This window comes from Mustela putorius, unplaced genomic scaffold (genome assembly GCF_011764305.1).
Source record: "Mustela putorius furo isolate JIRA1106 unplaced genomic scaffold, ASM1176430v1.1 tig00000127_pilon_pilon_pilon, whole genome shotgun sequence".
Classification (NCBI taxonomy): Eukaryota; Metazoa; Chordata; class Mammalia; order Carnivora; family Mustelidae; genus Mustela; species Mustela putorius.
In genome coordinates, this window is record NW_025421288.1 from 8,472,849 (window position 1) to 8,484,934 (window position 12,086).

The 12,086-nt window shown below is 56.1% G+C and overlaps 2 protein-coding genes across 3 annotated transcripts; both read right to left on the minus strand.

Annotated features, from left to right (window-relative positions):
* Window positions 1-40: 40 nt before the first annotated feature.
* On the minus strand, window positions 41-1,168 carry TMEM223 (transmembrane protein 223). Its single transcript, XM_004770263.3, has 2 exons — window positions 834-1,168; window positions 41-478 (listed from the first exon to the last, which is right to left on the minus strand). Exons 1-2 carry the CDS (start codon window positions 1,129-1,131, stop codon window positions 186-188), a joined length of 591 nt encoding a protein of 196 aa, XP_004770320.1. The 5' UTR covers window positions 1,132-1,168; the 3' UTR covers window positions 41-185.
* A 122-nt stretch (window positions 1,169-1,290) lies between these two features.
* Window positions 1,291-11,781, minus strand: NXF1 (nuclear RNA export factor 1). Of its 2 annotated transcripts, XM_004770262.3 has the most exons (21): window positions 11,590-11,779; window positions 9,477-9,660; window positions 9,106-9,259; window positions 8,276-8,359; window positions 8,055-8,159; window positions 7,863-7,943; window positions 7,685-7,754; window positions 7,450-7,538; window positions 7,229-7,336; window positions 6,953-7,062; window positions 5,099-5,135; window positions 4,509-4,577; window positions 4,377-4,432; window positions 4,160-4,267; window positions 3,989-4,047; window positions 3,762-3,877; window positions 3,600-3,642; window positions 2,983-3,055; window positions 2,286-2,468; window positions 1,770-1,830; window positions 1,291-1,649 (listed from the first exon to the last, which is right to left on the minus strand). In XM_004770262.3, exons 1-21 carry the CDS (start codon window positions 11,615-11,617, stop codon window positions 1,611-1,613), a joined length of 1,857 nt encoding a protein of 618 aa, XP_004770319.1. In that variant the 5' UTR covers window positions 11,618-11,779; the 3' UTR covers window positions 1,291-1,610. The 2 variants fall into 2 exon arrangements, 1 of the variants encoding a protein (XP_004770319.1); XR_006601665.1 differs by lacking the exons at window positions 1,291-1,649; window positions 1,770-1,830; window positions 2,286-2,468; ... (5 more) ...; window positions 4,377-4,432; window positions 4,509-4,577 and having other exon boundaries at window positions 5,097-5,135; window positions 5,451-7,062; window positions 11,590-11,781.
* Between the last annotated feature and the right edge of the window lie 305 nt (window positions 11,782-12,086).

A 12,086-nucleotide genomic window follows, 5' to 3' on the forward strand; every position in this document is an offset into this window, starting at 1 on the left:
ACAGAGCTCAATAGACATGGAACAAAAGGCAGAGGTTCTGTCAGTTGCCCTTTGGATGACTCCGCTTTTATTTGCTGTTCGTGAACCTTGGGCGCCCTTGTGTCGTGACCCGGATTGTCACCGTATCTCTAAGGTTCAGTGTTTAGTCCCCTCTGGGAGGGGTTGAGCGACCCACAATGGTTTCTTCACAAGCTGCGGTAGGCACCCACAGTATTGTCGAAGAGTTTTGTGTTGGGGAAGTGTCCAGCTTTGTCTAAGAGGAAGTAGAAGCGCCGGCCTTTGATCTTCAGAGGCAACATAGCAGGAACTTCACCACGGTGGGCCATGCAGGAAACCTGGTTCAAAGGGACGGTGAAGTGAGCACCCAAGCCAAAGGGGGCATGAGTGGTGAGGGTCACCTGCTTTCCTCCAGCCCGCAGCATCACTGAACGCACAGAACGGAGGGAGAAGAGAAGACCAGCACCGAGTACCAGGGTACCTGCAGGAAGACCAATGTTTGGGGTGAGGGATTTCTGTTAAAGAGCCAAGCAGCAACCTTAACAGTGCCCCGAATTAAAAAACAATGGCCATGACAGTCACATTTACCAAGTTCCTCTACCCGACTCTCGTGTTCATCCTTCCTCCCCAACAGCTTTTGTGTACACCCCTGTTTTAAGGACAAGGAGACGGGTCCAGAGCGGTGTAACTGCTCAAGCTCGCAGTACCCCAGGCCTGTCCGAGGGCTTGGCTGGGGGGCCTCCAGGTCGGGAGCCCCGCACTGTCCTTGCTGGGGCAGGGAGGGTCGTGTCCAGCCGCCCCACGTCCCGGTGGTGGGAGGCCAGCCCACGCCTTACCGATGGCACCGCAGCCGACGGCCAGGCCGTAGCGCCAGAGAGCAGAGCGCAGGTCCAGGCGGCCGCGCTCTGCGGGCTCCCCGTCTGGAGGCAGCGCGCGGGCTGGGGGTCGGGCCAAGGCTGCCACAGCCAGGGAGGCCCAGAAGACGCCCTGGCCGGCGCAGAACAGCCCGAGGACGGCGAAGAAGCGGCTCCGTTCATGCTGGAAGAGCAGGACGTCCCGAGGTGGAGCCGCGTCGTGCAGCGGCCGCAGTGCAAGGAACACCCGAGCAGACCACCGCCTCCCCAATGCAGCCATGAATCTGCGCAGCGCCGCTTCCGGGGAGGGACTTCCGGTCGGCCCCCCCCCCCCCCCCCCCCCCCGAGCTTAGCGGCCTTGCGCCTTCATCGGCCCCGCCCCGACCCCCCACTGCGGGCAGGGGCGAGGCAAAAACAATGTAGCACACCAGACACAAAATACAATATCACTCTTTTATCTTAAAAAGTAGGGCGGGTTCTGGGGTTAAGTACACAAAGCACCTAAGTCCTTCGGGGAGTTTAGTGTCAGTTCTACAAAGTAGGCTTTGGCTTCCTGGCTCCAGTGAGGCTCAATCTTCCAGAAGTCTTCCAGAAGTCTTCCAGAAGGCAGGTGAGGAGAGGGATCCAGCAGCCCTTCCTCTGCGGTCACAGTCACGGGGTGGCCTTGGGGCCAGAGAGGAGGAGACAACAGCCACGACAAGAAGACATCAATATCCAAGGGCTATTTTACAAGGGCTTCTTCTGGGGCAGGTCTACCAATCACTTCATAAACGCCACTTCTGGGATCTCACCCTTGGCCTTAGGAAGAAAGAAAAGGTCAATAGAGCCAACCCCTTTCCCCCAAGCCCCCTGGCTGGCTTGACCCTCTCAAGGCCCAGAAATCCCTGGTCTTTTTGCTGCCAAATTCCTGAAACTTACCTTGAGATGAGTAAAGGCCTGGGCAGATATGGTATAGTCCCAGTTATTGTCCTGAAGGCACCTTGAGTGGGGGAAGAACAGGCACCACAATCAGAACCAAAATGCACTCACCCTGCTCACTAAACGCCTCTTCACAATCCTTCCTAGAGAAACACTCACCGGTGTGTGCCAAAATTACATACATTCTTGCACTATGTATTACAAATGAAAAATAAGTAAAAATTCAAATGTCTATCACTGGTCTACTGGATACAAAGGATAAGCAGCTGTCAAAAAAAGTAATTTTTATAAATTACTAAGGTAATCTTTTTATAACAATAGGTAAGACATTCATGGGGTAAGCAAAAAAAAAAAAGTTGCAGAACTGTAAAATTGTTGCTATGCTGATTTAGGCATAGACCACATTTTTTTTACAGGCCATATTTATAAATTTGGGCTTTCAAAATATCAGGAGCACTCATTCACGCCCACCCATACCTCCGTTTACCCCTACTCCTACACGTGCCCGGCACTTACTTCTGGGACCACTCCAGGTTCATGCCAGACTGGGTAGAGAACGCCTGCAGCATCTCCTGCTGCTCTGGGGACAGGGTGGGCACTGGGCTGGAGGAAGGGGTGGGTGCGGGCATGGCGAAGGCTCTCTGGATCTCGTCAGGGCTGGCGTTCCGCACAAACAGCTCGTCGTTTACGATGCACAGCCTTTGGGACAAAAAGCACTTTAGACAGCTGGACAGACAGCCAACCTCAACTTCCCAACATCATTTCTGTTCTCACGTTTGATACTTTTATAATACCTGACAGATTCTTTCAACGCCCCAAAGTTCCCGTCCCCACTCGTGGTCACGTTTTATCATTTACGCCCCTTCCCACAGAAACCGTGTGTGGGGGCAGACGCCAAACACACGGGAATTATACATTCTTCCCCAACTCAGGACAGTTCTTCTCCCCGTGGATCTTCTAGACAGAACAACGAAGTAAGTAGCTTATGCTAGTTTCCCGGTGACAAAACCTGCTCTTCGCTCAGACACCCAGACAGGCAGCGTGGCTCCCGAGCCCAGCTCACGGCCGTGAGAGCCGCCTCCTGATGCCCACTTGCCTTTCTGAAATTCTGAAAATATCCTGAGGACTTGTTCCCCTTTTGCGTCCCCCACCAGTTTCCACATGCTGGCCATGGGTCGGGACTGGGACCCCATGTGATAAGCCCAACTCTTACCCTGAGTTACTGGCAGGAACAGCCACAAACGTCCGGGTGAAGGCTCGCAAAGAATCCCGAGACTTTCCGTCCACTGTAACATCAACAACAACGACGACCCCTCAGAACCAGCTCCACACTAGGCTTACTAAAAGCTGCGCAATCCTGGTCTTACTCGATATGACTAAACTGAAGCAGACCAGACAGATGACCCCAGGCGTACAGGGGAGGAGAGGGGAAGAGGCGTGTCAGAGGCCAGGGCAAACCACCACCAGGTAGCCCAGCGGCCGGTGTCAGGCGCCCCCCCCACCGACTCCCCAGGGCGGAGCTCTTACTAAGCCCCTTCCCAAGACAGAATTTGAAGCCTGCAGATACTGTAAGTTGTCCACACATCCATGGGCTCAAGGCTGGATGGAAGCCCAGACCTGCCTGACCCCAGAGTCTGTGTCCTCCTGATCCTCAGGCTTTTCCCATTTCCCAGACGGGAAAGACAGGTGAGGGGAGGCCTCATGAAGGTGGCTTGGGGGCAGAGGAGGAGGAGGTCAGGGACAGAGAGGGAAGGCAGCTGAGAGGGCCATGGAAAAAAATCTCGCTGTGGGAGACCCACTCTGCAAACTCAGGACCCCAAATATTCTTACCTTCTTTGAAGACCCCGTTGACAGAAAAACACAGCAACGTACTCTGAAAGAGAAAAGGCATCAGCCACCATGCGGGCTCCCGGCCAAAGCCCGAGGCCCCCAGGCCTCGTAAGTGCTCCTTCCTTCAGTTCTGGTTTTTGTGGGGAAGAAACAGATGCTTACCGTCTGCGCGCTTATGTCTACCACAAAGGAGTTGACGTCGTGCTGGGTTTTGGGCAGCTCATTGAGGAAGGCCACGACGTTAAGTCGTGTGTGCTTCAGCAGCCGGAACCGCAGGGCTGTGGGGGAGGAGAACCCAAGATCAGGGGCTGCCACTTGCGCTGGGCCCTGTGACGGAGTCCCGCCCCGCCCCGCCCCATTTCTCACACTGCTGTGCTCACGGCACTTACTTGGGTCTTTGAGTTTCTTCACATTCCTGCTATCCTTGAAGTACTCGGCCAGGTTGCTTCTAGAGGATTAAGTGGAAAAGGAGGCCCGGGTCAGAGCAGCATGCGCGCCAGCAGGGGCTCGCGGGGGCTCCCGGGCGTGGTGCGGGGCAGGCAGCAGGTGGGGACACTCACCGGGCAGGGTTCTGGGGGGTGAAAGGAATGCTGAGGGAGCAGCAGGCCCCATCGTGGTAGGCATCCAGGAGCCGCTGCCGGTCCCCGGAGTCGTACACGGCATAGTACCTGGGCAGAACACAGAAGGGGAAGTCTGACTCCTGGGCTGGCTCCCCAGAGCGGGCTGTACTGTGCCCCGCCCACCGCTCCCCAGCCTCGGGGCCTGCGGTATACTTACTGCTGCAGGAAGTGCAGGACCAGACTCTTCAGGGTCTCTGTTCCAAAGTAGCTTCCCTGGAACCACACAGGTATCAGGACCGCGTAACTGATCCTTTCCTCCCCACCCTCGTCCTAACTGCCCCCTTCCTACCTTGCAGGGCGGCAACATTGTGGGGGCTTCGACATCAAAGGCAATTGGCGGGGGTAACTCATGGCCGTCCTGCAGGAAGAAGTGGAAGTCGGCCGCGTGAGCAGAGAGAAAAGGCTGGTTGAGTAATGAGGCGGGCGAACGCGGAACGAGGGCTCAGAGATCAAGTGTCAAGGACATGTGCAGAAGGTCCAGGAATCCAGAGAGGGGCAACTTTTGTCTACAGGCCTCTTTCTGAAAAGGATCATAGCCTTTGCCAGATTCTCAAAGGGCTCCATGTCTCCAGATTCCTGGTCATACAAACACATGAGAGGCGAGAGCTTCTGGGTGGGAGAGCTTGCGCTCGTTAGTAAAACCAGAACGGGCCCCCGGGTGGCTCAGTGGGTTAAGCGGCTGCCTTCGGCTCAGGTCATGATCCCAGGGTCCTGGGATCGAGTCCCACATCGGGCTACTCTGTGGGGAGCCTGCTTCTCCCTCCTCCCTCTGCCTGCCACTCCCCCCGCTTATGCGTGGACGCTGTTAAATAAATAAACCAAATATTAAAAAAAAAAAAAAAAAAAGACAAAGGAAAGAACAAAGAGCTACAGACTTACCAGGCGTAATAACTTGGGAAATCGTTCTCGAATGGCGCTGTCAAAAACAGGACGCGAGTGAGTGACACTTCAGAGCCACCGTGCCTCCTGAGCTGCTCTAGGAGCAAATACTCCAATGCCCAAGGGACCGCCCACCCCATCCTGCTTGTCTTCTCACTCCTCCCCAGCCTCTGAGCCCTGGGGAAAGAGGCCCCACTCCCCACCTCACCCGGGGCACCCAGGAATGACCGCCTTGAAGACGGACTCTCTTCTTGCTGCCTGACCCGAGCGCCACGAGAGCAGCACTCCCAGCCCAGGCTTTAAGCCAGGACGTCCTTCCCCTCCCTGCCCCCCTTACCTTCCACCTACTCACCTGTGCAGCCCCGGGAGGAGGGAATGGGGTGGGAGCCCAGGGGCTCCGCTGCCTCAACAGGTATCCATCAGTTCTGCCCGGTCTGGCCGTGGCCAAGACCCGAACACACCACAGGGATGGCACAGGATGTTGGGGCAGGGAGATGAGCAAGGCGGGGGCAGGAAGAGGGGAGGTGAAGGAAGAAGACAGGGCAGGAAAAGAAGAGGAAGAGAGAGAAGGCAGGACGGGGCCAGAGCAAGGGCGAGCTGGGGAGACGGAGAGGAGCAGAAAGTAAGAAGACAGAGAAAGCAAAGCCAAGGCCAAAGAGCTGCAGACGGCAAGGAGGCATCCCCGAAACAAGGAAGACAAAGGGAAGAAGACACCCGACACAGCCTTCTCCTTTGGCTGCCCCTTGCCCCGTGGTCCAAGGTACAGATGGGAAACAGGTGCTTGCTGCAGCCGGAGGGCACATGCTGTTGGCCAGGTCTCAGTCTGGTACCTGGGTCCCGATCTCAGCTGGGCGTGGGAAGCGAAGCAGCCATGGGGGCAGGAGACCTCCCTCAGAAGGGGTGAGGGTTCAGGCCCCTGCAAAGTTGGGGGGGTGAGGGTCTGCGCCCCACCTCTGTTGGCCCCCAAGTTCTCTCCTGATGGCCCCTCTGCGACTGTGCCTGTCTTAGGTTGTTCCTTCCCTGAGGAATCTTACCCGTCTCTGGCTAACCAGCCATCCTCCGGGGCCAAGCAGGGTGACGTGAGGTGTGCGAGTGAGGGCGGGGCAGCGCCCCCCGAGAGGGTCAGTGCTCTGTCTCCTCGGTAGCCTATGCCCCCGTGGCCTCCACGCCCAGCGCCTGCCTTGGGCTTCCCTCGCCTGCTGGCGGGGCCCTGGCTCTGGTCACATGGCTTGGGGAACCCAGGTTTCTTCTCCAGGACGGGCCCGGCTCATAGCTCTGGGCAAGAGAGACGGAGTGCATGGCACCAGCTCCAAGAAGGCCTCAACCTCAGCACGAGGGGGAAAGCCCAAGCAACCACCTTGGGCATGTGGACCATGAGAAGAGTCCCTCTTGGCAGAATGACAAGAGGGCCCAGCACCAGACAAAGAGGGAAAGGCCCATCCACGGGAAGTCCCCGGAGGGACGCCATTCTCGGCCCAGGGATACCAGGCTCTTGGCACAAGGCAGCTCCACGTATGGGACACGTACGCAAGACACCCCCAGGTCACAGTAGAAAGCGGGAGATGCCCTTCCTGGAACAGCAGGGTGGGGAGACTCTAGAAAAGGCTGTGTTCGGGAAGAGGAAAGACCACAGAACAGCAAACAGGTAGTCAGGGGAGAAGGAAGGGAAGGAGACCTTGGGGCCAAGCTGGGACACACGGACAGACGAAGGGAGGAGCACGTGATCCTCCCAAAGGACACGTGGTTCAGCTCAGGGCTGCACATCTCCTGCAGACGGGCACTGGTCAGGGTGCATTAGCTCAGCCTCCCGGGGGGTGAAGGTCCCCAGGAGGGGAGACAGAGGCTACAACTGACCTGATGTAGGTAGACTGGTCTCGGAAGGTGTCGCACAGTGGGTTTCCGTCGAGCCACAGCTCTTCCAGCTTCAGACCTTTTATCCTGTCCAACTCCCTCTCAGACTTCAACTGTGGAGAGCGGGGGAGAAAAGAGCGCTCAGGACACCCCGGTAAGGAGAGCCAGCGAGACCCCCAGCCCCGAATGTCCCTGCCCGAGCTTCTGGAGCCTCCTGCCGTCAGCCGGCGAGCCCTCCACTCACTCCGCCCGTGACACTACCAGGCCCTCAGGTCTCACCTCATTCCCGGAGAGGTTGAGGATCTTCAGGCTGGGTGCTTTCTGCACAAGGCTGGACATGTCATCCAGCCTGTACAGCCTGTTGTTGCTCAAGTTCAAGGACAAAAGCTGTGGGCAGGGAAAAGTTGAGAGGAAGCTCTGCTGACGAACCATTCAGAGACACACCTGCCTCCCGACCCCACCCTACCCACCCCAGCCTCAAAAGCCGACAAAGGCCTCACCTCAGGGATGTTCTCCTCAATGATTCGCAGCGCAGCCGCCATGCAGTTCCTGCGGTTCAGGACAACATCGATGTTCTGGGCCACCAAGTCTCCAGGAAGCAGAGAGGAAGGAAAGGCAAGTCTGAGAAGCTTTCCTTCCAGGCTGGAGCTCGTACCAAACCACTCGCAGACCCTCCCCACCCGACAGATCCCCCTCGGCCTCCACCTCCCTGAGGATGACGGCTACTGGCCCTACCTGGGTCTGAACGGAGCCCCTTGAGGTCAAGCGCTTGCTGGGAGCCATCATATCGTTTGCTCATGATTAGCTGCAGGGCAAGGAAAAGGGGCGGGGGGTCACTCGTGCTGTGTGGAGGGCTGGGGATGGGCGAAGTGGGAGGACCGGAGTGGAAACGCGTGACGGGAGCCTGCCTCACCTTTAGCTGCTCGACCTGTTCTGGCTTCAGTTCATTCTGTACCGAATGGGGAGGGGCAGAGGAGTTGATGATGATCGATATCTGGAGACGAGATGGGGAGAGCAGGGTGAATTCCAGAAAGGCCTGAGCTGGGGAGGGAGGGAATGCCCGGCTGAGACCAACCCCCAGGCAGGCCAGGCCCTTTAAACATACCCTTCTGTTTTCCTGATCCAAAATCTTATAGTTGACGGCCTTCAACGCAGAGGCAGTACTGGCATCTTCAACAAAAAACTGGGCCCGTGTGTTTTCATAGTGAAACTGCACGGAGAAGAAACAGAGGCGTGTGAGACTCGGAGCCCAGGGTCCCCCCAAGTCCAGCTGGCCCCTCGCCTTCCTTGGTGTCCCGCCAGCCACGAAGGCCTAATCTCACTCACCTCAATGGGGGTGAAAGGGACATTGCACTTGCTCTGAATCACGTTCAGGAGCCACGACTTGTCGTACTTTCTGCCATAGGGAATCTAGAGGACAGAGGAAAGGCAAGACCTGTACCGCAGGCTGACGGGCAGACCCACCCAGCGCACCTTTCGCACCTGCCAACTTTCACAAGATTTCCTGAAGAAAGGGCCAGTTAAAAGCTTTTTACTCAAGTCAGACACAGACTGCTTCCTCTCCTTTCTGTCCATTTAAACTCAGTATTCCTCAAGAAAATAAAACTTTTTGGGTCTAACAGGTCTAAGACATGATTGAGACCTGGCCCACCCCTCAGGGTTCTTAAGAGACCCCAAACCCCACATGTGGCTTGAGCCACGCGGAGACAGTCAGAGCAGTTCCTCCACTTCCCACCGAGTTAATCACGTTTTCCTTTAGCCGATGTCCCAATCCCCCTACCCCATCCTGCTTGTCACTTCGTCTCCTTTCCCGAACCTGCTCTTAGATGTTCTAGGAGAAAGGACAGACTACTGACTGTAGAGAAAACAGCAGAGAAGATTGACTTTGTCACGTGAAAAGTAAAGACCTTCACTCGGAGCCCAGCCCCCTCTCTCCCTTGCAGCATCTACTTCCCCGGACACTCACTGTAATGTTTTTTTTTTTTTTTTTAGAGGTGGGGGAGGTGCAGAGGGTGAGAGAGAGAATCTCAAGCTGGCTCCACACCCAGCACGGAGACCAGGACACAGGACTCAATCTCGTGACCTCGAGATCATGACCTGAGCCAAAATCAGGGGTCGCTTAGCTGACTGAACCACCCAGGCACCCGGACACTCACTGTAATCTTAAACCAGTTTCTTGAGGTCCCATCCTGGCTGGTGCCAGCTCCTCCTCTCTCTGGAAGAGTTCTGTCTCTCCGCACAGTAACATGAATGCGATCTCGATCGTGCCAACTGTCACCTCGACGGTTGGGTCGGGAAGGATAGGGGTTGCTGTGGGAAAGCAGAGAATAAAATGTCCACAAACACTAGGAATGTCTTCTCAACGGCTTCCCAAGCTGTTGTCAGGATTGCGGTTAAGACTGTTCAAGCATTAACCTGGCCCTGGCATCTCTCACTTCTAGAAGTGGGAAAAGAAAAGGTGTGGGCAGAAGAGAGCCAGATAAGTAAGTGGGTCACTAAAATCAAACCAGATCAACTGGTCACTTACTGTCGTATTCGGGGAACATCTTGGGCATCACTCATTGCCACATCTCTGTCATCTTCCTCCAGGCGGGAAGATCGAATGCCAGACCCTCCTCTTCCAGACCTACGGTTCCCTTCACCATACTTCCACCGGAAAGGACCCCGGCCTTTCTTTCTTCTTTGAGGGAAACTAACGCGGTCATCGTGCTCTGGGGTTAAAAACAACATCGATTAGAAAACATGTTGCTAGTCCGCCTACCCTGCTGTGGCGATCACAGCATCCAGCAGCCTGTGTTATCGAATGACATATACACCAACTATGAGCCCACTTCCACACAAACTTCTGTCTGTTGGGAGAGAGAACCCTCTCTGGGGCTTGGCAGCATGGGGGAAACATTACTGGAAGACAGCGTAGAGCTTTAGAAAAACGAGTCAGAAACTGAAACCTAGGGAGAGAAGAAGCAAGATGTGGAAGTGTGAGAAGAATGTGGACTCGGTGTGGAACCGTAAAGTCACATGAAATCTGCCTGCTCTTGGCCTCCCAAATCTATTACGCCCCTCTCAAAATCTGGATGGTGACCTCTCTCACATCTCTTAAAACCAATCAATCATAATAGTTACATCAGCTTTCAGTAAACATGCTTCTTTCCTTTGCCTACAGAGTACAAATGTCGTATGGTTATAAATATAATCAATTTAAGGGCTTCTTTAAAATTCTTGTTCTCAAACTGCCACACTGAAGTTTTGGGAGTGAGCTCTTTATTTCCTTGGCCAGAAATGCTTAAAAAAATTTTTTTTTTATTAGAGAGAGAGGGAGAGAGCGCACAAGCAAACGCATGCACAATTAGGTGGGGTGGGGCAGAGGTGGGGTGGTGGAGAGGGAGAAGCTATCTCCCCACTGAGCAGAGATCCCAACACTGGTCTCTATCTCAGGACCCTGGGATCATGACCTGAGTCAAAGGCAGATGCTGAACCAACTGAGGCACCCAGGCTCCCCCCAGAAATGCTTTTTTAACTGGAGACAACTCTTAAGATTCAGGTTCTAGTGGCAACTAGGGAGCTCAGCCAAGGGTCCTTGACTGCTCTCCAGGAACAGGACCCTCTGAATGCTGGTGTAGGAATGGCTTCCCCCAAAAAAGGTCCATGCAGGATGCCTGGGTGGCTCAGTCAATTAAATGGCTGCCTTCAGGTCAGTTCATGATCCCAGAGTCCTGGGATGGAGCCCCTCATCCGGACCTGCTTCTCCCTCTCCCTGATGCTCTGCCTACATGTGTTCTCTGTCTCTCTCAAATAAATAAAATCTTTAAGAAAGAAAAAAAGAATCGACTCCCAAGAAGGTGTGCCTCATGCCTAGCAGGCTGCAAACAATGAACCTTAAGAAATGACTACAGGAAGGAAAAAACCAAACAAACAGCTGAATAGCAGACAAGGCTAATATTCACCGACAACTTTCTCCAGGGCCAGGCACTAGGCTCCAGGAACTTGATAGGAATGATCTCATTTAACATACACAAGGGCAAACTTCGGAAATAAGAACAGTCGCTACCTTCTTAGGGAGATAGAAAGATGAGGCCTGGGAGTGGAATTCACTCAAGCTTGGTGAAGACAACTCAGAACTCAAACCTCAGCTGTCATGTGCTCCTAACCGCTTCTCTGGCCTGAAACCCTGCGCAGTGTTCGGACTAGCACAGCGAGTTGGTGTGGAGGTTTAAAATATTAAAGCCAAAGCCAAGGCCGCAGGGGAGGCGGGGCAAGAGACTGGACGCGGTGGAAAAGAGGACACAGGTAGCCGATGAGCACGGCACTGACTCACATTAAAGGAAGAGTCTGGCCGCCAAACTCAACTGACAGGCATCAACCATCCACAAAGTTCAAAGGAATCTCGCCGCCCCACTGCCCGGCCGCCCGCTCCGAGCCGAAGCTCCTCGCAACGCCAGGATTCCCGCGTCAAATCGCCCGGCTCCCAGCCCCGAGGGCGGCCAGGCCCGCGGGTGGCCTCGCCCCCGGCCCGCGCCGCCGCCGTCCCCCGCGGACGCCCGGCCTCTCGCGGCCTCCCGCCCCGGGGCTGCGGCCTACGCCGGCGCCGCCCACCGGGGGCCCCAGATCGCCTCGCTCCCCGCCCTGAGGCCAGCACTGACCGTTGTAGGACTTCCCCTCGTCCGCCATGGCACAGTGAGAAAGCAGGGCCGGCTCAGGCGCGGACCACAACGCCTCCAAACGACCGAACACTCACAAGCGCCCCGGCCGAAGCGCTCCTACGCCCGGCGCCACCGCATTTATTCTGCGAACTGCGTCGCGCGCCGCCGACGTCCCCCTGTGGTGGGCGGTGCCGCCGGAGGAGCGCAGCCGCCTGCGCGTGCGCACTCGGCGGGCGGCCGCGCTGGGGGCGGGGCCGGCCGATCCGCGTCCCGCCAGAGAGAGACCTGCGCTCGCCCTGTTGGACCAGGCCTGCCGCGCTGCCTGCTTTCTTCGGTCCGTCGCTACGCCAGCACCTCTGGGCTAGCGCTGGAGCAAAGAGCAAGCCCCTGCAACCCAGGTCTTTTGAGAGGAACAGGAAAGGGGGTCGCAGGAAGGGCTTCCGAGGAAGGGGAGCCCTGGGCTTTGGAGCGGTAGTGATGGTTCGGAGACCCCTAGC

Excerpts from the sequence above, each read along its gene's own strand:
- NXF1 (XM_004770262.3), bottom strand. The coding sequence starts at position 11,617 with ATGGCGGACGAGGGGAAGTCCTACAACG. Across the intron at positions 8,360-9,105 it reads GAAACTGGTTTAAGATTACA|ATTCCCTATGGCAGAAAGTA; the intron begins GTGAGTGTCCGG and ends TCTGTCCTCTAG. Across the intron at positions 7,944-8,054 it reads TGGATCAGGAAAACAGAAGG|ATATCGATCATCATCAACTC; the intron begins GTATGTTTAAAG and ends TCTCGTCTCCAG.
- TMEM223 (XM_004770263.3), bottom strand. The coding sequence starts at position 1,131 with ATGGCTGCATTGGGGAGGCGGTGGTCTGCTCGGGTGTTCCTTGCACTG. Across the intron at positions 479-833 it reads CGTCGGCTGCGGTGCCATCG|GTACCCTGGTACTCGGTGCT; the intron begins GTAAGGCGTGGG and ends GTCTTCCTGCAG.